Source organism: Typopeltis vanoorti, chromosome 15 (assembly GCF_054136105.1).
Source record: "Typopeltis vanoorti isolate ZY-2024b chromosome 15, IOZ_Tvanoo_1.0, whole genome shotgun sequence".
Taxonomy (NCBI): Eukaryota; Metazoa; Arthropoda; class Arachnida; order Uropygi; family Thelyphonidae; genus Typopeltis; species Typopeltis vanoorti.
The window spans coordinates 34,917,540-34,944,341 of NC_143563.1; the positions used below are offsets into that span (position 1 = coordinate 34,917,540).

Consider the following 26,802-nt stretch of genomic DNA (forward strand, 5'->3'; position numbering starts at 1 on the left):
ATATTTTCGATGACTAAATAGGTCACTGGATTATTATACGTCGAGAAAAACTAAAAGACAGCTTTATACATAGAAAGTTTATCTTAAGGCTATCAATATAATGCAAATTTCTTTTCAGATATCTTTAGACATTCCTCTGGTTATGTCTATATCTTTTAAGTCTGGGCTTCCAAAATCTTTCTATATTATTTGTCTATACAACATTTTTAATACTTGTTTTTCTTGGATTTGAGACTGATCTTTGTCCGCAAGTCTTCTACCTGTCTGGTTAGCCAAGTGAAAATCTTCGCTTTACAGCTTGTTTATGAAAACATCCATGCCTCCCCTATGAAGTTCCATGTTTGATCTGTAGAGCAGCAATCCATTGTATTTAATCTTTACCCTACTTACTGTACTAAATGGGGTGACGTTTACTACAGTTCGTTGGGTTAATATTAAAATACACGTCCTGCCACATTAATGATATTTCACTTGCTGGGTTTGTTTATTCAATGATATTCTCATAATCATCATACTGATGGTTATTTCTTCTGCCGCATTCTTTTTAGAATTATTCCCCATGGGTGTGTTGTATGCGTCTCATTAGCAGGTGATTAGATTTACACACTTCGAAAAAGGTGTTATAATAGAATGCCATATTAGTGGCCTATCCGTTCAAACTTCTTTTTCCCCTCCCTAACACTCTATCTATCAAACTTGCGTCTATCTTTTTAAGCAAAATATCTCCTATTTCGCGACTGCATGGTTCGTTCTCTTCAAATGCAAAGGATCTCTGTTGTTCAGTCAGTACTGACGATGCCCTTTAGTTGGAAATACCTGGGTTCGAAACCAGTCTTGAACGCGGAGAACTTTTATAAGGCTGTTCAAACGAAAGTTGGATGATCTCATACGGAGAAAGGCTCTTTTCCTCCTAGAAATTCAGGATTTTCAGACTGCAAAACAAACAGCCCAGCAAGAAGAACACACGATTAACAGACACTTGCCTCATAGCCTTAGTTCTCCGGCCACAATTACAGACAGCAGTAACCAACGTCCAGCTGTATGATTTTCACTTTATTTACTGTCACATTCTGTGATGTTATTACTAACTCGTGATTTAATTTTAAAATTAAATTAAAAATTATTAAATATCTTATAAATAAGGTAAACACAAAATTAAGTATCAGATTTCAAAAGCAGGTTTGGATGTCGATAATTTGCACGAAATTGTTTAGCATAGGCAGAAAGGTAAACTGCAATTTGATGTAATTTAAACATTCATTCGCATTTGATAGCAAATAGAACATACGCACAAATGTAACCTTTAAGACGAAAAATAGTCGAAGAGTGCGTAATTGGCAAAACTGAAATTATCAAAAATAAATCTTAAAGCACAAATACAAATCCATCTAATACATAAGTATTTTTTCTTCTTTAATTCGAAAAAAAAAGTCCATGATATCAGAATGGTACTTTTTTATCCCGATATCTCGGACCTTTGGGTAGGAGTTTAAAATGAATAAATGCTCCGTTTAAGATCATTAACCAAATTCTCGATCTTCTGATTTTTTTTATTTTATTTTATTATTTTATTTTTTTTTAACAGATCAGAATTTTATTCTGCTGTTTCAGTAACAACATTTAAATTAATGTTGAAGAAAGCAGACTGGTCATTGAATTTGTCTTTATTACGAGCAAAATCACTTATCACGTACTTCTTATCCCTAATATGGATAATGTACAGATTAAAATAATAAATCATTTATAACTTGCCTATGGGAAAAAAATAGTGGTTGGCCGCCGAAGTCCGCAGGTGTAGCGTCATGAATATTACATATCCATCGTAACATTTCATATATCTATTGTAATGCAATCTACTGAATACGTAGTTATAGTTTGGTTTTTAAATACGCTACAAAGATCTTAGGGAGTTATTAATCATAGTTAACATGGCCGGATTGTTATTTGGCTTTTGATTGTGTGGGGGAGTTAAATCTATTTGAACAGGAGAACTAAGTGATTTACTTGGGATTTAAAAATGGCTTGGGAGTAGAGTTTACAAAGATCTTAAAGAATGAATGATGACTTAATGACAGTGAGTGCTTTAAATGGTCAGGCCAAAGACACAGCGGTGTTTCACCTTACTATTCTACAGAAATGTGGTAGTTCCAATTTTGGTTAATGGAAGTGAAACATGGGTGTGGTAAGAAAGTACAAGAGCAAGGTGACATTAAGGCGAAGAATGTGAGCGGAGTATGCGGTCTCACAAAGAGAGGGGTATGAAAATATGAAGAAAATGGAAGAGTGTGGGATGAAAGAAAATGTTGTCAAACTAGTATGCAAGTGTACAATGAGATGGCTTGCACATATGGAACACGTGAGTGAAAATGACTAATAGAGAGAATTCAGAGAGAGAGAGAGAGAGTCCTGGTATTTGTTTATGTTCATAAAATGATTAAATATTATGAGCAAAAACCAAAACCGGATAGTTTTATGGCATTGGCCTATTCAAGTCCAAATTTTTAAAGAATCACAAAATTTTCTTGGTAATTATTAATACACAACGAATGTATTCAGTTTTTTTTTTTTTTTTTTTTCTTAGTTCAGCTGGGGCGCTCTACGAATCATATTCCGCCCTCGACTCCAGAGTCTTAAAGATGATATTGAAAGGAAAAAAAAAAAAACTTGCTCAGTATTTGTTGACAAAGAACAGAAACAGACAAAAGAAAATTGAATGGTTCATAATAGTAAATTGTTTCTTTTATATAAAGTTACTGTATCCTACAAGGAAGAACGGCATGAAGCTATTCATTTCGAACTACAGAGAGCCTCGAAAGACTTCATGCTTAAATACTGTAATACTCTTAATCACAATAGACTGAGCAGTGCTGTTTTTAATTAGTCTAAGATAAACAGAAGTTGCAAATATTTTTCTTTTAAAACTTTGTTTATAGTTAAATGCCAATATAATATGATATTTTAAATTTAATAAACGTTACAGTAGATTTATTAAATAATATCTCTCACTGCGATTATACAACAAAGGGAGCGAAAAACAAAATTTCTAGATATTTCGAGAAATTTACCTTTGTTCTTACTGATACAGAAAAAAAAAATTAGAAACGGATAATTAAGGGAAATTTCTTATTTTCACTTTAAAACACCATAAATGATCATGTCTAGTTCTTTTGAGGACATTATACATGCTTTTTTTTTTGTTTTATTTTCATCATATTTTTCATTATTTAGAAATAGGAATGCATGTATCGATGCTATATTTATATTATATTGCACAAGAAGGCATATATATCTTCTCAAAAAAAATCTCCAGTAATAATATATATAAAAAAAACTACGATTACGATTCTGCTAAGGCGATTAATATCACGTGGTGTGTGTGTGTGTGTGTGTGTGTGTGTGTGTGTGTGTGTGTGTGTGTGTGTGTGTGTGTGTGTGTGTGTGTGTGTGTGTGTGTGTGTGTGTGTGCGTGCGTGCGCGCGCGCACACATCCAAAGTGTTCAAGGACTCATGGGAGGGAACTTCACGCAACCCAATATTACCAACTTAAACCTTCATCTACATAATTTACCAAATACACACAGCGCCATCTACGGTGTGTGTGTGTGTGTTTTCCAGTAGATCTGCATGTTTTGCGCGTAGAAGGGATAAACTAATTAATGGAAACCCTACTACTTCCACAGGACAGCTTCTTCCCTTCGCTTCCAACATCGATATAAATGTTTCTGGGGTGTTAGACGAGATTGAGTATTTTTTTCTTCTGCGTTACAAAAGCGTGCTTATCCACCTTTTATTATTATTATTTATTACGTGACACATCCAAAGGTGTTCAAGGACTCGTCACGGGAGGGCACTCCACCTCCATCCTATATATATATATATATATATATATATATCTCCCTTCCATCTGATTCAGATGGGTTGGGTCTTCCCCTAATGAAGAGTCATGGCGAAATAATGCAGCCAGCACGCCACTCCTCTGCCTGCATCCCTAATGGAGGTGTTCATGGTAGTCCGTGTGTGTGTGTTCACGGGACCGGCTTGCCTGCTTGTGGGATGAAAAAACTCCACTGAACTGGGGAAAAGCCCTACTGCCCGCGCCGAAGACCCGCTAACTTGGCTATGGCTGAGGAGGAAGATCCTTCAGCTCCTCACATCTCCGACGGGAATCAGACCTAAGACACTCCTTCCCCAAGCAGATAGTTGCGAAGCGCACAGCCACTAGGCTAACCGCGCGGACACACACACACACACACACACACACACACACACACACACACACACACACACACACACACACACACACACACACACACACACACACACACACACACACACACACACACACACACACACACGAGAGAGAGAGAGAGAGAGAGAGAGAGAGAGAGAGATGGGCAGGGGTAGGATTGTGGTTGAAGTGGGTATTTCCCAAGCAGTTGCATGAAAGATCCTACACAATAGTCAAGCACTTTTACCAGACAATGATCATCATTTTGTTAGTGGAATATTGCTTCGCGTATATAAACAAAATTTTGTGTCTTACCGCCGAAAAAAAGTTTGCATTACATGGTGGAAATTATCTACCACAGCCGTGTAGGCTGTGGTAGATAATTTCCTCAGTATTTTGCAATCTTGTAAAGCAAGATTGTCAACGTTGATTGAAAATAAAAACCGCAGTCGTACATTTTCCAAAAAACTGGGGTGAAATTAAATACTTCAGTGTAATTTAACATTTTGTCCAAGTAGGTCACTACTTGTGAACTGATTTATTCCAAACACTTGTGCCACGTGTGGTGTGATGCTGTTCAGGATGTCTTTTTAAAATAAGCGGTGAAAAATGCAACAATGTTTCTTCCACCTTAACCCCATTACTATTACTGAGTAACCTTGCCCTTCTTTATTTTATAATTGTTGATTTATTGAGATGTCACCAGTTTCAGTAATGATTTCGAATTATCTGTGTACTTTAAAATGTAGACAAATAATTCTTCCAACAAAGCACAGGTAGCGGAAACAGGTCAGTAGGTATCGGAACGTTTGTAAGTAAGTTCACTGACCTGGTTTGTGTCGCAAATAGTTCGTCTTCCGTGCTCTGAGGTGAAATGCCGAAGCCTGTAGGCACTGATTTCTAAACGAGGGAATGGGCTGAATAAAGAAAGCGCAGTTGTGGGAAGGTTTTTATTTTTTATTTTTTTTTATTGAATGTTAATCATACCATGTATTGATTTCCTAGTAGAGCATACAATCTTAACGACATTCTTAGTTATCCACGCATGCGCATATTATTCACCACTTCTTAACCTAAATACACGCTAATCTAGATAACTCGATGCACATAGTTTACGATTTCTAAAATAATACTGGCATTCTAAAATCATTACCATTTTACTATTGTATATTTTGTGTTTGTTAATTAAGAGGCATAGATGTAGAATTACAGAAAACATCAGGACTACAATTGCCACGCTAGATGTACATCGAATTTCTGATATGTACAATGACAGGATACATATATGACAGAACTTCGCGATTAACTTGACTATTGCTAATCTCATATCAACAGTTTTCCTCCAAATTAGTATATTAAGTTGTCAGCACATCAATATTCTGAGATCTTATAATTCAGTCATCTAGGACACTTCTGACTGCATCAATCAATCTTGGTCATCTTCTGTCTTTTTCCTGATATTCTGGCATCAAAAACCCGTTTTGCTAACCTTTCCTCCCCCATTCTGTGACCACCATTACCACCTGAGATTAGCTCTGCTCACATTCCTGAATGCAAACGATGGCAAGTTCCTTTGCTTGATCATCATTTTTCACATGAATCTGCCGTTATTGCCATGTGTTCATTTCCCAAATTGTTCTCAGCACATTCATATCTTGATTTCTAATCTAAGCCTAGATCCATAAGTTAAAATTTCTTTGAACATCTTGTATGCTGCTAGTGTAGATTTGTGAAATTTCTTGTTCCATATAAATTTATCCATTCGATTCCCTACTTATCACAGTTGCTTATTCTGTTATGTATTTCCATATTCAGTTTGCCATTTTCACAAAAAAGTGTGAATATGAAAAGTAGGTTCTCTATTGAAGATGTAATTAATGTTTTCCAGGATACAATCTATTTTGTTGATAATGTTGTGCCAGATTTGTAACAGTAGTTATTCAATTTAGTTAAAGAATCCTCAAGACTCGAACTGGATTTCTTTAAGACTATAACAGTATATAAAGTAAAGAGCTAAATTTGATATTTCAGATTTTGATATGTTTAATAATAAATACGAGTAGAAGTAGGAAGTTTTTTTTTCCACTTGGCTACAAAGTAAATTGTACGTGCCAAGAAATTATTATTATTTAATACTTTACTCAATTATAAGCAAGGAAGGTTTGCCCATGAAGTATCTTCTAAACTACTTGTATATAAAAGTTGACTTCACATCAATTGCTTTAATATCCCATAATGCAAAATACACTGTCTTTCGGACGAGTATATTGCTATGCATTATGGGAATTCTTGATTCCTAGCCCTGGTGAACATGTGCTATCAAAAGTTTCCTCTACCTGTTTCCCCTCCCCAAATATGCTCTATCTTTCGCTTGCTATTTTTGTCTTGTCATCATTGTCTGTTAACCACGGTTCACTGATATTAATAATCTATGGACAGACTGAATTTATCAAAATTACAAACTTATTCCCCTGTTTCCTGATTATCTTGACATTCGAGTATGGAAAGACCAGTGCTTACCACTGTTCCTCTTATTGTTCTCTACAGTTTCACTCTGCTCGTGATATGCCTTACGACCTTCTATTATCGAAGATACATACCACTCTTGCTGCCTCCCATCTAGCTTCCCTGAATGAACATGGCAACCTTTTCAAGTGCAATCCATCTTCCCTTGCACACCGTTTTTTCTTTCTTTCATCAATTGTGTTTCAGACTTTTACGCAATTCGAACTTTCTTCTTATGCATTCTTACTATCAAGTCATTCATTACCACCACTCATATCCTCTATTGTTCAATATCATATCAGGCAGCACATTCGCTGTACTCTTTGTAATCTTCTTTCGTAATTTCTAACGTTGCTCCTTATTTACATTTCCACTAAGGTCATTCGTATCAGTCATTACCTTTCATCTCATCCATATTCTGTCTTCCTGTCATCGTCATAGTTATCCTCACTTTTTCTGATCATGATATCTCCCACTCTTTCTTCTCACAAACTTTCTCACTTTGCTTTCACTACGACTCCATCGTTCTTTCTCTCGTATTCCGATCATTTCCATCACTCGTTCTGCAGAATGTTTTTTCCTTCTTCCATAAAAAGCTTTTTATTTCTCCTTCCAGTTCCAAATAATCCTCAATATCCCGAATTTCACAGTTCTGCGAAAGTCGTATTAAGGTTCCAGAAATCATCGCTTACTCCACAGTCATTTCTTCTTATATTCTATTTCATGCTTCTATGCAAATATAAGCAGAGGCAACGAGAAATGCTTGCCAGTTGGATATGATTGGATGACAAATCAGAACCTTGACAAGAGTGATTCTCTAGGTACTGCTTTGTTATACAGTAATAACTGCTTTATTCTAGTTAATTTATTAGGATAAATTTATTTATTCATTTACTATTTCTTTTTGTGCTGTAGTATTGACAATAAAAGAAGTTCAGTTATGTAGTCAGTATTTATTCAACTGTGGGGAACATTTTTTCATTGCAGACTTCAGCAATATCATATAGAAGTGATGTAATAAAATAATCAGCTAACACCTTTTATTCCCTTATAGGGAGTAGGCGAGGCCTTTTAACCCTATCTAGCTTCTGGAGACTGCGTGGGGGAGTTCAATCTCCACCGGTAGTCAATCAGAGATAGCTGGCCCATGTCTATCACTAATTATAGGCAGCCACCGATGAAGAGGCTGGAAAACAAGTGCTGCCATCTCTTTGTACCTAACCCTAATATATTACTATGTTACTGTCTGAAATAATGTGGATACTAAGGTCGATTTTCTTGCGTTTACGGGACGAAAAACCCTAGTTTCCGGTAGGAAAAACCTGCTTGCCCATGACAGAGATCAACTAACTCTGGAGCCGATCGAAGAAAGGCTTAGAAAAAGTTCCTCCAGTCGGCGACTAGACTTGAACTTAAGTCTGACTTCGAGTGACCAAGCACAGAGGATGCAAGCGCCACTTCCACTGAGTTACACAGGCCTTTTAGAAGTAATGTAATACGATAGATGTAATATGCTGAGCTGATAGTAAAACACATACATGTATCCTTGCCCCGGAAGGATGCATGTATCCTTCGTGCGATTGCAGTTCGTAGTGCAATCGCAAGAACCACGTGACATTCGCTCTTCGATTTGATTTAACTAGTTTGATAAGGAGGTTAACAGATTTTCCTCTGGAAACTCGCATTTTTCACCTTGCAAAACAAAAAAATTGCCTGAACACAAGCAATTAACAGACCACTATACTGCTGGTCTCGTTGCCTTTGTTCCTCACTTTTCCTACATCTTGCATAGATTTATTATTAGTTAAAGCCAAATTAATTGTAAACTATTGGGGAAAGGTTGTCTGTGGTAGCAACAATTAAACAAATCGACTGTCTCTCAATTTGAGATGACATTTTTTCGAATGGACAAAACAGGCATTTTATACAAATGTCGAAACAGAAGGAAAACATTTTAAAATTATTTTATTTTTGTTATTTATATTCCTAAAAAGTTTCCGAAAACCCTATCTAAAACTATACTGTAATTATGACTGCTGATATTGATTTCGTATGATTCGAAATCTGTGCTACGTGAAAAGTCTCAAATTCGCGGCTGCCAGTGACTTTTGTGAGCCTAGTGTTCTCTTATTGCTTTAGTCATTAAATATAATAACCCCTCAACATAAATGCCCGCTGACACATACAAGGTATGATATGCGTTATAAAGGCTGGTTGGATTTTATACTGATTTAAACGGATTTTATCGTGAGATACTTAACTAGATCATTTGTCAGACGAGATAATAAGGTCATTTGTTCTTTCCAGAGAGAGAGAACAAACGGTACAGGGAAGGACAGCCTGCTAATTGATGATCCATTCAAAGCTAAGTATCGTCGCAGAAGAGTCTTTGGAACTATTCTATGATTCTGGCAAATCCTCAAATCATTATCATAGTTACGTGTCTCTGAAAATGTACACGTCCTGACTGGATAGTTACGTATATCGTGCATTTTGTGATTTAAATATGGAAAGTAAACAATTGGCTGAGCTAAGGAGATGTCAGTAGAGCCATAAATGCGATTAATGGTCAGCAAAGATTAAAAGAATTTGCAATTATAATGCATCAATAAAATGACCACGATTAATTAAAAGAACGTTATTTACTGTTTGAAATATTATATCTTAAGTAGATATTTATTAGAGATCTATGTTTATTCATACTTCATTTCACAAATAATATAACTACATATATAAGAAAGTACGACCGCAAGGTTTAACGATATCGAAAAGAGGAATGTCACAATAAAGAGTATATGATAACAATCATAGCATTATAACACTTAAATTGGTAAAACGATGTTATTGTATCGATTCATATTGCAGTGGAAATGGAAATGCTAGTTGGAATTACAACTGAAGAAGGCAAGATGATGAAGCCAATATATCATAAGTGTATGTATGTGTGTTCGCCGACCGATTTGTCTGTTTTGTTGGAGGAAAATCATGCCACCTCGGCATGAGATTGGTTAACTCACTTTCAGTAAAGTTCAAGGTTCCTCACGTCCTTAACATGAATGTGAATGTCATGTCGCTGATAAAAAATGGAGACAACTAAATACTCACAAGATTAATGTTCATTAGCAAAATGGAAGATATATGTTTTAATACTGATTTATTATTATTATAAAGAATTACTGATGTAGTACAAAGAGAATAGTTATACTCAAAATTATCCCATGTTCATATTTATATCGTTGCATCGATATTTCTTCTTATATCTTATGTTTATGAATTATTATATTACTTATTATTACTTACCTATATGCGCGTTGTTTCTTCATTTTTCTCTCTCACAATAAACTAGGGTGTTTAAATAAATCACGACATAAAAACCTAATGTCTTGGAAAAATCCATTAGATGGTCATATCATAAAATACTGTTATTCAGTATAGAAATATCATTGAGTCAGTACATAATATTGGTGTTACTACGTAACAAAATAATTGGTGTCCTCTCATAAGAAATAATTGCTGTCGTGACAACGTACTCATAACAAAATAATTGCTATGTATGACATTGATCTCTTTTAATTACACTGCGTTATTCCATTTAAACTACGGGTCAGTCATCTCTGCAACCATAGAACCGGTCCTAGAACTTGTACATCATAATTAGCAGATTTTTTTTTTCTTTGTCTCGGTTAAACCAAGTCTTCTCATGACTCCACAAATAATTTCTGTCTTCTAAACAAGCAGATCCATCGGTAAATACTTCTTTGCTAAAAAAAAAAAAATATCAGAATCTTCATGTTACCATATGTTGCATCCAAATTCTTGGACACAAGATTAAAATGTTCTTGTATTAAGAAGCCAACTATATTTGTTGTTAACATTGATTTTGTGGTATCCAAAATTTTAATTTTTGGTAGGAATATCAACAATGCGGTTTTCGGGAGTTTCTTTCTTACAATTTCAGAATTCAAAAATAAACCTCCAAGTACAGCAACTCATAATCTAGTATATTCATTCCGTAAATTAGTTGCTTTAAATATGACCGTTTTCTGAACATATAAATATTGGGGCTTAACATACGTATTTAATCCCACAAATATTCATTTCATTTTCATAATACTATAGTACAATAATAACTATGCACAGTCCAGTCAAAATCTTATGACTACCTCCATTATTTCACAATCGGCCATTCCACACCATCAGATGGCACTCGTATCACTGATACTGGAAATGTGTGAGGTGCTGATCATTCGAAGTTATGCATCGACATGGGGTAAAGAATGTGATCTGATGGACTTTGAATGATTGAATAATTGGAGGACCATAGAATGATTGGAGGGCACCGGTTGAAGGATGCACGCTGTCAATACTATAGCTATTCGCGAAGTGATATAGTTAAAATATTCCAAGAATGGAAGGATACTGGACAAAAACAGCAGTAACCGGACAAAATATATGTGTTCCTGCTTCGTCGATGTTCGTGGGGAGTGCAGGTTGTCCCATAGAACGAAAAACTGGAACGGCTGACCATGAAATTTAACGAGGGACGAATGGTGGTGGTGTTTCTCAGATCGCACTCCTATGGACCTCCGAAGAATGGGCTTAGTCAATGTAACCATGTTTACGCCTAGCCATTGATGAGAACGCCTACAGTTTACAATATCATTGGACCTATTGAAGACTGACTTAAAAAAAAAAGAGTTCAATCTTGTTTCCTGCTATTTCGTGTGGACGATAGATGGAGTTAGGAGAAAAGCTAAGAAAAGGAATCTCATAGTCCAGCAGAAGGTGGCAACGTTTTGGAGAATGTTTCTCAATCGGTATTATGTGCTTTTGATTGAAAAGATTTAGTTCGAATCTCCCCTAGGCCGCGAAGTAAAAGGCTTTTCAACTACAGGGTTTTTCTCCTCGAAACTCGAGTTTTTTAATCTTGTAAAACAGACAAACCTGTCAGAAGAACACACGCAATTAACAGACATAACATACTGGACTCAGACTTCGTTGTACGGACACTTCGTTGCTTCGGCCGCCATTTCAAACAACTTTACCTAAGTTGTATTATTCATGGACTTCGCCATTCGATAATTACACATATCACAGTACGATGGGACAACGGTAAACCGGTGTACCTTTTTAATTTCAGATTCAAGAGAGGATTGTTTATTTTATTTTATTTTAGTGGATCATGGGAAGTGGAATGTAAGCGCATTTCACATTTCTGATAACTGCATTGTTGATAAGCTATATGAAAGTTAATTTTTGAAACAAATAAATAACAGAAGAAGCGTATTTAAAATAAATGAATATTTTTGGTGGCGCTGTCTTTCATACAACCGAAGAGGAATTTTAACAACCAGCACAATAATAAATTTACAACAGAGTTAAAATGAAGTCATTCGTTCATTCATTAATAACATTCCGTTTCTTTTCTCGTCTCGCCTCTTCAAGTTTTAGAGTTTCAGGTCCTTGTTCATTTAGTACCGAAACAGAATACGAACTGAAATAAAGAAAGCTAAAAGCTATCCTAGGAACTCTTAGTTATGTGGTCCTAAAATAAAATAAAATAATAATAAAAAAAAATTACTATAGATGAACTTTGCTGATCCGAGACAATACAGTGATGAAATGGCTTGGTTATTGATCGTAAGAACGCCGGATGAAAAATGATCAACTAAAGAACTATTTGTTGAAGGGAAGAGAATAAATTCGAGAATGAAAGTGGATGGATAAACGGTTCTAGAAGAGATACCTATCTGGTTACGAAAAAACGCTAATATCTTTACCTTGTTTAAAGATGTTATCAAACTATTTCCATTTTTTATATGCGATATCTTATTCGATTCCATTTGTTATTTAAGAGAAGACAGTACTGATTACAGAAGATAAAATTGATGACAGAAGAAAAAAGAAGCTAAAAATTTGTCGTTGCACAAGTCAGGTGCCAAAACTAAAGCAATAAATTACAAATCAGTTGGCATTTCCGGAATCGTGGTTAAATACAGGCAATTAGTTAACTAGCACCGAATTATTGAGTGAATATGAATCGCCATGGGAAAAATGACGTCTTTTTTTTTTTTTTCAACATAGGAATCAAGCGGCCACGTTAAAAAAAAAAAAGAAAGAAACATGGTAGCTTTTTTTTTTCCTTAAAAGCTTGTCATTTCTCGGAGGTGGTGTGCAAAATCTCTCTCGACATGCGACAAGAAGGCGGAGTTCAGGGAAAACTTCACATTTGGGGGTAAAACTGTTTTCATAACATTTTGTACAAGGCGTCATCGGACGTCAGACATTTTAGTTAGGCTTCATCTGATTTGGTCACCTGGATTTCTGGGAGACTGGAACACAGCGGGTTAGGTCAGAGGCACGTAACCGTAATAATATCCTTATTGAAAGTAGACGACAATGATAGATTGAGGAAATGTGGGTGGTGTAGAGTTTGTGAGATAGTTGAAAGGGAGACATGCTATAGGCATAAGTTGATGAGTGAATTATATAAAGTAAAGAGGAGATATTTTATATGAGCTAAGAAGAGGAGGGGGAACAGGCTGTCACCTCTTTCAGATGAACAAGAGTGTTGTCGGAAACAAAACGAAGCGATGGATTTTTTTTTTTATGAAGAATGGAATGGATTTCCCAGCGATGCAGCTATATATATATATATATATATATATATATATATGAAAAACAAATTATTTTGCTTTCAATATTCTCACGCCTGAAGAAGTCGGTTTTCCGACGAAACATGTTGTGTGTTAAATAAATTAATCGTTTGTCTAATTCTCGGATTTCAGTCAGTATAAAAAATATGAACACACTACGTGCAGGATCAACTAGACTTGCAACACTTGCAGGCGCAAACGTGACTTGTTTGTCTGTTTGCTTACTTGGGAAATGGAGTAAAACCAGGTTTAAAATAGCTTGGTATCTTTAACATTTATTATACCCAAGGTAAAATACTTTCTACATACATACATATATATATATATATATATATATATTGTTATTAGGATTAAAAACCATACTATTAAAAAAAATTATTATTATTATTTTTTGTTAATAGTATGGAAATTACGCCTCTAGCAGCATTACTGCCCTGTAAGACTGAATCCAGACTGTGTGTTGATGAAATGGTCAATAATAATGAAGTTTACTAGGATAAGGTTTTTTTTTTAAAAAAAAGTAATTAAAATGATTGCAACGAATTATGTGAAAATACTAAATTAGATTGTTTCTTGTCAAGGCTTCTAGATGGCAGCACTACTCTAGCTAAAATTTCCATCGACATCAAAGTAGGGCTCACGAGATCTATCGGTATGAGTAGGGATCCTCCCAATTTCAATTATAAAGGATTACACTCATGGCCTCCTTTCCATGTCTTATGATGTCATGCTGGAAGAATGTGAGAGGAAGAAATTATTTATTAGTGTATTTCCAAACGCAATGAATTCAACTAAAAAAAAATGTCTGAGATATGTACAGGAATTTCATATTTACTAATTCGAACCCAACGCCTTTCGTTCAAATTTTTGTTTAAAAGCAAAGGCTATAAATTCAAGACATTTTAAGCTATTGTTATACATTATTATACATTTTTATACATTATGGAAAAAACTTATCGTAGAAGGTCCTGTTCAACCGGCATATCTCGTTTAAAATATGCCGGTCACATACTATGACACAGTATTCTCTGTGTTTGCCAGAGAATACGTAAAAATCGACCTTTTCATTCTCTTGTGCACTTTATAGGACTTCCATCGGTGGTACTGCATTCCACACATCCTCTGCTCTCAACCCTCTCATTCCTTTCCATTCATTCTCACCACTATATGATTAATCCTTTCTTTTAAAATCGAGCACAATTCTCTCACCAACGTTTCTGTTATGTCACTTGTTCTATGCCTATCCGCTAAGCTCTCTTAGTCACAATCTATAACCGGTAACTTAACCCTTATCCACAGTTTCGAGTAAATTCATTTTTAATCCTTTATATTATTATTATTCTAAATAATTATATTGTTCAGTCAGCTTTCGGTGTCATGAGGGATTTCGTCTAGTTGGTCCAAGAAATAATAATCCCTTTGAAAGCTCTCTTTTAAAACACCATAATATGAAATTATGCGCTCTAATTATGGTAACGGTTTAGAGTAATTCATGAATTATCCCTTTTTAGTAGTGCTTGACACAGAAAAATACAAGAACATAACTCTTGTGTGTTCTAATCCCAGGCAGAACCTGCCTGTTATACATCCTCTGTCCAAAAAGAAACCGAACTTTTCAATAATAGAAGAAACTAGTGGCGCCACCTGTTGTATCTTTTTGTTGTCGAAAGCGGCAACCTTCATTACCGTTGTGTCAACTGTTTATGACATGTGTTTCATTTAATAATAGCAGGATATGAGAATAAGAACTATTGCGTCTGATTTGGCTCAGAAGCTCGTGTAGTATATATCCTGTGAGTCAGCGACACTCATGATTAATGTAGGATATATCGATAGTAATGATTTACCTCCGTACCGAGCCTTGATAAGACCTCATCTCGACTACTGTGCCCAGATTTGGTCACCTCGGTTCCTTCTTGATGGGGAGGAGGTGGAGAGGATCCAGAGGCGAGTGACAAAGATGATAACAGGTCTATGGAATGAACCATATGAGAACAGGTTGAAGATTTGTGGGTTGCAGAAACTAGTTGATAGGCGGAGGAGGGGAGATATGATTGAGACATTCAAATTGCTAAAGGGATTCTATAGGATTAATTCAGAGGATATTTTTGAGATCAGGACCGGTGGTGGGAGAACTAGGGGACACCTATGGAAGCTGGGCAAGAGTGTGGTTAGCAGGGGTGTTAGAGCTGGGTTCTTTACTTTTAGAGTGGTAAATGAGTGGAATAAGCTGCCAAAGTCTGTTGTGGGTGCTATGACGGTGAACGAGTTCAAGGCAAGGTATGATAGATACTGTGAGAATGTAATCGCATAGTTGTGTGGACATGATGTTTAGGGCCTCCCTCGATGAGTCTAAGGACTCCTGGAGTCGCCCGAAATAATAATAATAATAATAATAATGATTCCAAGTCTACCCATATACATACACACACATTAAGTTACTTAGTGTATTTGGAATGACCACCTGATGAATGTGATATTTTAAATCCATTACGTCAAGGAGCTCTGAGAAATCATAAGGATGGAAACTTATGATTTTTTTTGTTCCTTTTAAAAACCCAATAATACTGTATATTTTTGTAACAATGAAAAGCATAAGCGTAAAACGTACTAAACTATATAAATTCATTTTTAAAGACGTATTTATAGTGGAATAGTCGCCGCTTATCGTTTTTGTGTTAACCGTTAGGGAGGGGAAGACTTCTAGTTTCGAATCTTGGGGGGGTGTAGAACGTTAAGAAAGTGTTGACCCGGAAATGTCAGATCTCTGATCTAGACATTTACAAAGAGAGAACTTTAATCATAGAAACTAACTGTATTCTTTCTCACTGGCGAATCGAATGTGTTCTTAGTTTTATAAGGATTTTTTGTTTGTTTGTTTAAAACAGGAATGTTTCTCTTCTTGCAAAGATAGCTATGAGTTGTTAATATTGCTCAAGAATACTGAGAAAAAGCCGAACGAAATAGTATGCTAAGAACGAAAGAGTAGATCGCAAATATTTATTTAATGCTTCATGACTATGGACTTGTTTTTATATTAGGCGCATCATGATAACAGCGATGCTCCCTAACCTTTGTACCTACAAGTTGCATAGCAGTCGTTGTGGGTTAGTGGAGTGTTTTTCCCTGTTGATAACTAAAACATGGGAGACCGGTCTGACGAGCTAAGAAAGCGGCGAGTTGGTATCGTTGGCTTTGGACACTTGGGTTAGTAGGTCAAGTAAGGCGTAACTACATACTTTTTTTTTTTTTTTCCATCAAAAAATATTCAGGCGTTACACTTCTATAAATACAATATAAAATGTTAATCCCTTTTTTTGAACCGGGCAAATGAATGTGTTTGCGAGTGTTATGATAACTGGATTAAAAATAGTTTAATAAAGTTCTAAATTTCTTACATGTAGTATTTGCAAAAGCGGATATGGTTCATATAAACTTAGGCTATTTTATTATATCGTGTGGAGTGAGATTAAACGTTAGAAGTTATTTATAATGAAAGTGTTAAACAGATATAACTTAAATATTTACCTTTTGTAAAATCGACAAATGGAAGTTACAATAATCTTGCGAAAACTTAGACCCTGATTTTCACTTGTGCTTTTGTTAAATGAAAAAAAAAAAAAAAAAAAAAACATGTCTACAGATATTAATTACATTTTATTTAACTATTAAGCCAGTGTTTTACTTTTGTCAGTACGTAAATTTTTGGCATAAAGATAATAACATGAATAAGCAAGCAGCTTCTCAAAAAAAAAAAAAAAAATCATTGTCGTCATAACCTACAATCGTAATTGTAGGTTATGGTTGTGCCCTCTATGGGCTAGTAATGAGTAAGCTCTTGATTATTGAACTGATGGTCTCATACAGAGGTAGTGGGTTTTTTCATACTGCTAAACAAGCAAATTGACCAGACAAACAAACAAAGGTAGTGGCTCAGATTTTTTTTGTAGTCTGAGGTAATCATATTTATTTAGGTTAGGGGGAATCCCTCCAACCTAAATAAACACTACCCAAAATCTGTTTACTGTGTCCATCAAGGATCACTGATTAGAGCAATAGGATTATGCCATTTAATATTCAGTCGTATTTGTAATGCGTATATTCCTGTCTATATGCCTGTGGCTTCATAATTAAAATAAAATTTAATTATTATCAGTCCATGTTTATTTCTTCCACAAAACAGAAACATGAGGTTACAATAAACAGAGTGTAATATAGTGTTTTTCAATCAAACAAAACTTGACCCTGTTTTCCCAAATTAAAATAGGCCATAACCTCTTAAACTCCTGTGCAGGATGATGAATTGAAAAACCTTTATGGAGGACACATAAAAGTTTTTGTGTCCTCCACAAAAAATTTCAGTGGAACAAAGGGTGTGAAATGATTAAAGTTTTGATATCCTTGACTTTTGGATAAGATGATGAGACAAATTTGATCTATCTTCCTTTTGATTTTCTTTCTGGAGAACTAGGGGATAATAGCCCCAACCTGAATAAACTCTAACCTTAAACACTATCCAAAATCTGAGAGTCCTAGATGAGTCTTTGACTCCATGGGGTCTTGGAATAATAATAATAATAAATTGGATAAAATGGTGTGAGGAAGATAATTACAAAAAACAAAGATAGAGGGAATGAAACATTGGGATGAAAACTTGGTTTGTTAGGTTTGAAGCTGGACATTGAAAGTTTTTTTTACTTGGTTATACTATAAATTAAAGATGCCAAGAAATTATATTCTTGGTTTCATTCTTTATCCAAGTGTAAGCAAACAAAGTTTGTGTGCGAAGTAACTTCACAACTGGACTACTTGTATATAGAGGTTAATGACTTCACATCAATTGCCTTAGTATCCCATAATGCAAAGTACATATCTTCATAGACACATGTATAATGCTATGCATTATAGGAAAGGCCACTACCCCAGACTGGTTTTAACCTTTATTGAGGTATGTTTAAGTGCAGTGATTCCTCTCTGAAAAAAACTCTGAGTGATCTACAAGATTGCTCCGAATCTTATTGAATGATCCTAAAGGATCACTACTGAACTCATTACTCCTAACCTGAATCACTCCAGTACAGGAAACTCAGCAGTGGCTCAACAAAGTGAGGGCAAAAGTCCACCACTAAGTAGAACCTCTCCACTCCCCAAGAAATAGCAAACCCAATGACAAGCATTAATAAATGTAATCAGTAGGAGCCAGATCCAGAAGATATTTTATTTATGTCTCAAAAGTGGGAGCCAGAACCAGAAATGATACCAATTGAAGTAATGCAGAAGTGATATTTCCATCTACAAGTAGTCAAAAGGTGTCACACCTTATTATTAAAATACTCTGGATTAGAGATAGCTTTTTCACTCAGTCATGTTCACGGTAAATTAAAGATGCCAGGAAATTATATTCTTGGTTTTATCCTTTATCCAAGCGTAAGCAAACAAAGTTTGTGTGTGAAGTAACTTTACGACTGGGCTACTTTTATATAGAGGATAATGACTTCCCATCAATTGCCTTAGTATCCCTTAATGCAATGCACATATCCTTACAGACATGTATAATGAAATGCATTATGGGAAGACACTATCCGGACCAGTTTCAACCTTTATTGAGGTCTCATCAGCGGGAGCCAGACCCACAAGTGATACCAAGGTTGAAGAAATGAAAAAGTATCTCATAATGCATTTTACACTTGGATTTACACTACAGAAGCACAGAAATAGAATGGCAATGAAAAAATGACTGGAGTGAGTTTATGAGAGAAAGTGGTCATCAGTTCACTGGAGTGCCTTCTTCTGGTTAGCATTTTCCTTTTAAGGAGGTTTTTGGTGCACTATCCCAAATGTTTTTATGGAACAGTAGTAACATAAAGGTTTTATGAGTGCTATAACACTGTTCCTCCATTTTCCCTTAAACTTGTAAGACACAAGCAACTAGTAGTTGCTTATGTTTTACACATTTTATCATGTTCATGGTCAGCACTGGTGCCTAGTTTTTTTCTTGTGTGTGGGATTAATGTTTGGCGCCTTTCCGAAAAAGTTTTTTTTTTAATAAAGTGTGAATAAAATGAACAGGAAATGAAAACCGCTTTACGGTATAATGTTACCTACGGATTAGTCCTGCTTATACAAATTTTTTTTACATGGAACTCAACAATTAATCATAAGTTGATTTATGATACATTAAAAAATAAAGAAGAACTATTTTAGGTATATTTTCGTAAATTTTAATCAAAAATTACAGTGATATAATCGGATCCAGGATACAATTTCAGAATTTATTTGTTCGTTTCCGGGAAGATTTGAGCACTGCAGGATTTGTCAAATGAAAAAGAGGAATGGAGTGTGCTATTAATCAGCAAGCCATCCAGTATAATATGTAGTGGATAACTAGAGATGAATTTGGGAAGGTGACTGCAATAAGATGGTGATTTACCATAAGGTGGTAAATTTGGTAAGCAGGAGTTTGTCAAGCTCAATACTTTGGAAACGTGAAGAGCAAACCTGTTTCTTCGAGCCATTCCATGATATGTCTAAAGGTGACTGATGTTTGCAAGGTATTTTTTTTTTTTTTTTGTCTCTAAAGTAGTAAAATCCATATTGGTGGTTGCTGATTAATTGCTAAACCTCCAGGCAGTTAAGCAGTTGATTGGTTTTGACTGTTTCATTATTTTCAAGCACAATGATGGCTGAGTTTTATCTCCTTTGTAATGGGTTAGACATAGTCATATTTCCATGATATAAGAATTTGAAGTGGAATTCATATGTGGATAGTGATCAGTGAATATCATATATATATTGTTACCCAGAGGTTATGTGATAAGTGTGAAATAACTGAATATGTTTAAAGAATGGCAAGGACAACACTTAATATATTCTTAATGATTTTCTATGATGTTATCAAGGCCTCTTAATAGCAATAAAAATATTAATTTCTAACTTATTTTCAGGTCAGCACTTAATGTCTGCTGTCCTAGCCAGCAGTAGTTTAGAACTGGCCTTTGTTTGGAACAGGACTCAGTCATCTTTAGATGGTAAAGTTTCCCCACAATACATCTTGAAAGATTTAACAGAATTTCATTTAAAGAGTCCTGACCTTGTGGTTGAAGTTGCTCATCCTTCAATTACTCAGCTGTATGGCAGGTTGTTTCTAAAGCATGCAGATTACATGGTAAGTGAGAGGAAGTAATTAAATTCAAGTCTTAGTAGCAGATGCTCATCAAAAGGTTTGTATTCATTGTCTAAAAACAGATAAATATGAATTGTTTAACATATAGAGACTCAACACTGTCATATGATGCTCTGAAAGTTCCTGTTTTTAGGTATTCGGTGTGTTTTGCATAAAAATTTATCAGATTGATTTTGACAATGTTGGTCTGTGTGCATGTTGTTTCTTATGTCTGATTGGATGGATTTTATTGAAATTTAATATTTTCAAATTTATAAAACTTTGTAAAATTTATAAAATTTTAATTTATAAAATTTATAAAACTAATAAAAATTTGTAAAATCATTTCAATTTTCATTTCAGTTTGACTATTTACATAGACACATTTGGAAAACATCACAAAGTAATAAAAAGTAATACTCTGCCCTGACTAGATAGAATATTTTGGTATTTTTTATTTTTGATTTCAATTGTTTTTTTTTAATTGACAAAATGTATCCACAAAAATTTTTTCTACCCCCTCTCCTCATAGTAAGACAGTCTCATTAGTATCATTAAAATGTTGGTTACAATTATTATTATTATTATTAGATTGGCTCACCAACAGCCCTAGCTAACGCTGAGGTTGAAAAAGATTTGAAGAAAGCTGCATGTCATTATGGTTTGTATGTGCCTAGTGGAGCTATGTGGGGTGGAGAAGACATAAAGAAATTGGCTGATCTTGGAAAGCTGCATGTAAGTATTTTAGTGCATTAATGTGCTTATGTTAAAATGAAAATATTCATTTTTTTGTGGATAGGGAATATTTTTCAGAATATTCCCTATCCACAAATTAATTTTCCCTATTTTTCAGAATATACTAGGATTTATAGTATACTACCTTCTCAAAAATATTTAGATAATTCTTAAAAACACTTAGAAAACATTGTTGAGGATTACTTATTCAAAGTAGAACAGGTTATAAAAGTTTGTAAAATCATATCAATTTTCATTTCAGTTTGACTATTTACATAGACACATTTGGAAAACATCACAAAGTAATAAAAAGTAATACTCTGCCCTGACTAGATAGAATATTTTGGTATTTTTTATTTTTGATTTCAATTGTTTTTTTTTAATTGACAAAATGTATCCACAAACATTTTTTCTACCCCCTCTCCTCATAGTAAGACAGTCTCATTAGTATCATTAAAATGTTGGTTACAATTATTATTATTATTAGATTGGCTCACCAACAGCCCTAGCTGAGGTTGAAAAAGATTTGAGAAAGAATGTAGAAAATACCAGAGATATTAGTAATATCCAGTATGGGTTTCAGATCAACTTTTATTCTTTTATACGTAAGAAATGTTATAAAAATATGGAAAAAAACAAAGTAATTATTATCCAGTTTAAATGCAATTTCATTCAAAAATGAAATTATAGATTTAGGTTTTGATGTTTATTTATAGTAGTAGTTTATGATGTAAGCAATACTGGAAGAACAAAATAAGCAAATAATTTGAGTTACTAATATTGTGCTGGATTTCAAACCAGCATCACAAGAGCATAAATTACAGCTCTGATAATTCACAGGAGTTAATTACTTTGTTGCAGAAACAATTTGGATTGTAACTGAATTGTATATCATCCTATTCATCTTCTATCCACTAAACTCTACCCTCTTGATCTTTCCCTGCATCATCAGTCTGTCCACATAACTGACATTGTGCAGTCGTGATGTCATTTTTGTTATCCATCTCTATACCTTTTCCAAAGTTATTATCTCGTTGAAATCCCTGTGATCAGATTTAAACACAGTAATCCAAGTGTAATATGATCAGCGCTTTATACAAGGGAATCACCACTCTGTTAATCAATGTCCTTCTCAGCATTGCAGCAATCCTCTGTATTATCTTTACCACCTCTGTAGTGTGTTCCCTAAATTCAAATTTCTATTGACCACCATTTCCAAGATCCATTGCCGCCTCTACTTCCTCTAGTATATAAGGGTTGTAAATAAAGTCGTGGCAACATGTACATAAAATGTAAAATAATTTATTTATCAAGTCTATACAATTTCATTCCTTCAGTGTAATCTCCTATAATGTTCTGTACCTGTTTCAAAATTTGTAGAAGCCTCTGGATGCTTTCAGCAGAATGTTGCCTGTTGATATCAGTGATAGTACGACCTATTTCTCAAAGAACCTCTTGCATATCATGAAACTGCAGACCTCTGAGGGGATTCTTTCATTTTGGGGAACAAGCTGCAAGGACTCATATCCAGTGAATACAGAGGATGTTCCAATACTTCCTATTGCCACTTGTCCAACATTTCTATCACCAGTTGTATATATAGAGCCGTTGACATTGTGCATTGTCGTGCAACAAACACAGTGGAGAACCCATGAAAAAATGTAGTCACTTTTCTTCTTAAAGCCAGATGCAAATGTTGCTCTAGAAACGTCGATAGTACTGTGTGTTATGATGAAGAATGATACAAGGTTGTAAGCGACTACCATTATGACTTTAACTTTGCTGGCTTCCTGCAAAGTTTTTTCAGATGAGGTGATCTTGAATGGCACCATTCTTTGGATTTTCTTTTCAGTTCTGGTTCATAAGACCTTGCCCAAGTTTCATCAATGGCTATGATACAATTCAGGAATACATCCCCTTTATTTTCATATCATTCCAGATGGAGGGCAGCAACTGCATGCCTGTGCCATTTTTGCATCTCACTCAAGTGATGTAGAACCCAATGAGCTGAAATTTTGTGCATACTGAACCTGTCTTTTAGGATGTGTCAGACACTTTGGTGGTTTATCTCAGTTTCCTGTGCCAACTAATGTACAGTCAATCACCTATGGACAGTCCAACTGCAAGGAGTCCCCGAACAAGCTCAGCATGTTCATCTGAAATAGTAGTTGTCCTGCACGGTGATTATCATCTGGATGATCTTGCCCTGCACAAAATGCACTGGCCTATCTTCCACTAGTCCAGCACAGTAAGGCACTGTTACCATAAGTTTCCCTAAGGCTACAATAACAGTTGCTTGCAGTTTTACTTCATGCAACCTGGACCTTGTTGATTCAAGATCATTATTCTAATCTTGTGAACAAACCTTAGAGTGTTGCACACTGAGCCATTGACTTTAAATATTTCTCCACACAAGGATTTCAAGACTTTAATTTTAGTTGCATTAAAACGTTATTTCCAATTCATTTGCCAATCCTGTTCAGCTTATTCAAATCCTACTGAAGGACCACAACACAACATTGGAATTATTACTGATATACCTTCCAAGCTTTATATCATCTGCAAATAGAAAAAAAAAAAAAACACACCTGAACATGTCTTTCTGTAATCCAGAAATATATACAATGTGTAATCTCATTGGTATTTGATATTTAAACAGATGCTTTGCAACTTAAATATCAACTTATAATGTGTACTAGGTCAAATGCCTTTGCAAAAAAAAAAAAAAAAAAGTGAATATATATGTTTCTTCACCACTGCTCTTGTTACTTTATTAGAGGTGTAATACAGGGTGTTTCAAAAAGAATGTCTCGATTTGACAATTGTATATCTCTGCAACCACGAACCACAAATGAATGCAACTTGTACCATGTGAACGGCCTTGGCCCAGAGTTTGATATAAAAAAAAAAGGAGAGATTTTTTGTGCTAACCTGTTAGAGGACAACATCTAACTACAAAGGTTGATTTTTAGTGATGAAGCAACCTTTCATCTAAGCGGTAAAGCTTCGCACCGCAATGTTCGCATATGGGGACTTGAGAATCCACATGAAATTGTACAACATGAACGTGATTCACCAAAACTTAATGTTTTTTGCACGGTTTCTGTTAGAAAGGCTTATGGCCCTTTCTTTTTTGAGGAAAACACTGTTACTGGAAACTCCTATCTTGAAATGCTGCAGGACTGGCTACTTCCACAGCTGAATGAAGAATCTGAAGATTACATTTTTCAGCAAGACGGAGCACTGCTACATTGGAACCTCCAAGTTCGTCGGTTTCTAAACGAAACATTGCCTCAGCATTGGATTTGACGCATGGCACCCCACTACTTGGCACTACATTCTTGGCCTCCAAGATCTCCAGACATCACACTTTGTGACTTCTTTTTATGGGGATACGTAAAAGATTGTGTTTATGTTCCTCCATTGCTGTTTTAAGGATACTTGTGACATAAGACTGAATGATATATGCACATAAACACAAGAAAGATATTTAATTAACCAAATATTTTGGTCCGGAAATAGCAGACCATCCTCAGTGGTATTACAAGAACAGTTTTAAAAAATACGAGCTAGAATACTAACAATAGATCGTTAAAAATAGAACACGCCACGTGATGTTATATCACTAAGTATGAAACGGAATATTTTGAAGTAGAGACATGATTGAAAAATAAAAAAATTAACGAGTAATCTTGATTAGACTTTCCCAGATTTTTGATATAGATATACAGTCATTACGATTTAGGTTCGGACGATGGAGCAAGGCCTCTACGTTTTCCTTGAACAAACATTCAAACCTATAACAGGATCTATGCAAGAGGTGAGTCCTGGACCAAAAGAGGCTGTGGTGGTCAGTTTCAATCTTGTGTTGAGCCAATCCAGACTTTTCAGGGTTTGTTGTGAAGAATGGAGGATTGATGTTCTTGGATTCTTTTTTCAAGAGAAAAAAAGAATAAGTACTCAACATCTCCTCAATTCTTATAATCCTCCACAAAACAACAAAGTTTCAATACGTCGAGTGCCTATTCCTTATATCTCCGGTATTTCAGAACCTATTGCAAGAATTTTAAAGAAATATGATTTAACAGCTACATATTTCTTCTATTAACAAATTGTCTTCTCATTTTCCTTCTCCTAAAGACAAACACTCGACTTTATCTCTTCCTGGAGTTTATCAAATTTCTTGCAACTGTGATCTCTCCTATTTTGGACAGACTGGACGTTCTCTTGAAAGTAGAATCCAAGAACATCAATCTTCCATTCTTCACAACAAACCTGAAAAGTCTGGATTGGCTCCACACTGGATTGAAACTGGCCACAGCATCTTTTGGTCCAGGACTTGCCTCTCGCATAGATCCCGTTATAGGTTTGAACGTTTGTTCAAGGAAAGCGTAGCGGCCTTGCTTCATTGTCCCAACTTAAATCGTAATGACTGTATATCTATATCAAAAATCTGGGAAAGTCTAATCAAGATTACTCATTAATTTTTTTTTTTTTTTTCCAATCACTTGTCTACTTCAAAATATTCCGTTTCATACTTAGTGATATAACATCATGCGGCGTGTTCTATTTTTAACGATCTATTGTTAGTATTCTAGCTAGTATTTTTTAAAACTGTTCTTGTAATACCACCGAGGATGTTCTGCTATTTCCAGACTGAAATATTTGGTTAATTAAATATCTTTCTTGTGTTTACTTGCATATATCATTTGTTCCTCCATTACCCGCTGACTTTGATGAACTCAGAACCAGAATCACAGCTGCAGCAAATTCTGTCACAGAAGACACTCCCAGATGCGCTTGGGATGAATTCAGCTATCGGCTTGATGTTGTCCCTGCAGCAGGTGGAGGACACATTGAGCATTTGTGATTGTGGTGAGTGAAACTTTAGGCCTTACTTCATACTTGGTAATTTATTTTGTAACTGTACCACATTTTCATTATTAAATATAATTATTTGAAATCGGGTCATTCTTTTTGAAACACCCTGTATAATAAAAGACAAGGGTATCACTTAACAAATCCATGCTTTGCCCTCTTAGGTATCTCACCTGCCATAATTATTTTTCCTCTTGTTTGCCATATAGCAGATGAATTCCCTTGAATTAACCATACGAATAACATATGAATTACAGTATTTTTTGGACAATAAGACGCACCCCAAATTTATGAGACGATTTTTAGAAAAAAATATTTTATTATATAAAGATATTTACAAATTCTTACTTAATTTTTATTTATTGTTACAATCATTTGTATTAGCAATATTCAGTTCATCTTCACTCTCAACACTATCACTCGTCTTGTTTATGTCACCGTTCATATTACTTTCGTCTGAACTGTTGTTGTCACTCCCTTCAAAATCTGCGTCATCTTCGGTACCATCCATCGCATTACTTATCCCGCATTTCTTAAATGACTTTATAATTGTCTCTTCTTTCACAGCTTCCCACGAATTTTTCACCCAGGTACATACTTCTGAAATTGTTGGCCGTTTCATACGTCCTTTGCTGTAA

General features: G+C 35.0%; 1 protein-coding gene across 2 annotated transcripts in view; it reads left to right on the top strand.

Moving 5' to 3' along the window:
* The window catches only part of LOC150098597 (aspartate dehydrogenase domain-containing protein-like), a 117,946-nt gene that overhangs the window by 24,458 nt on the left and 66,686 nt on the right, over nucleotides 1-26,802 (top strand). Inside the window, exons 1-3 of one of the 2 annotated variants that reach the window (XM_090404795.1) lie at nucleotides 16,484-16,596; nucleotides 20,334-20,554; nucleotides 21,143-21,286. In XM_090404795.1, the coding sequence (XP_090260921.1) occupies nucleotides 16,533-16,596; nucleotides 20,334-20,554; nucleotides 21,143-21,286 (429 nt within the window). In that variant the 5' untranslated portion in view covers nucleotides 16,484-16,532. Of the gene's footprint in view, nucleotides 1-16,483; nucleotides 16,597-20,333; nucleotides 20,555-21,142; nucleotides 21,287-26,802 lie in introns of those variants that run through there. The other variant, XM_090404796.1, reaches the window with a different exon arrangement.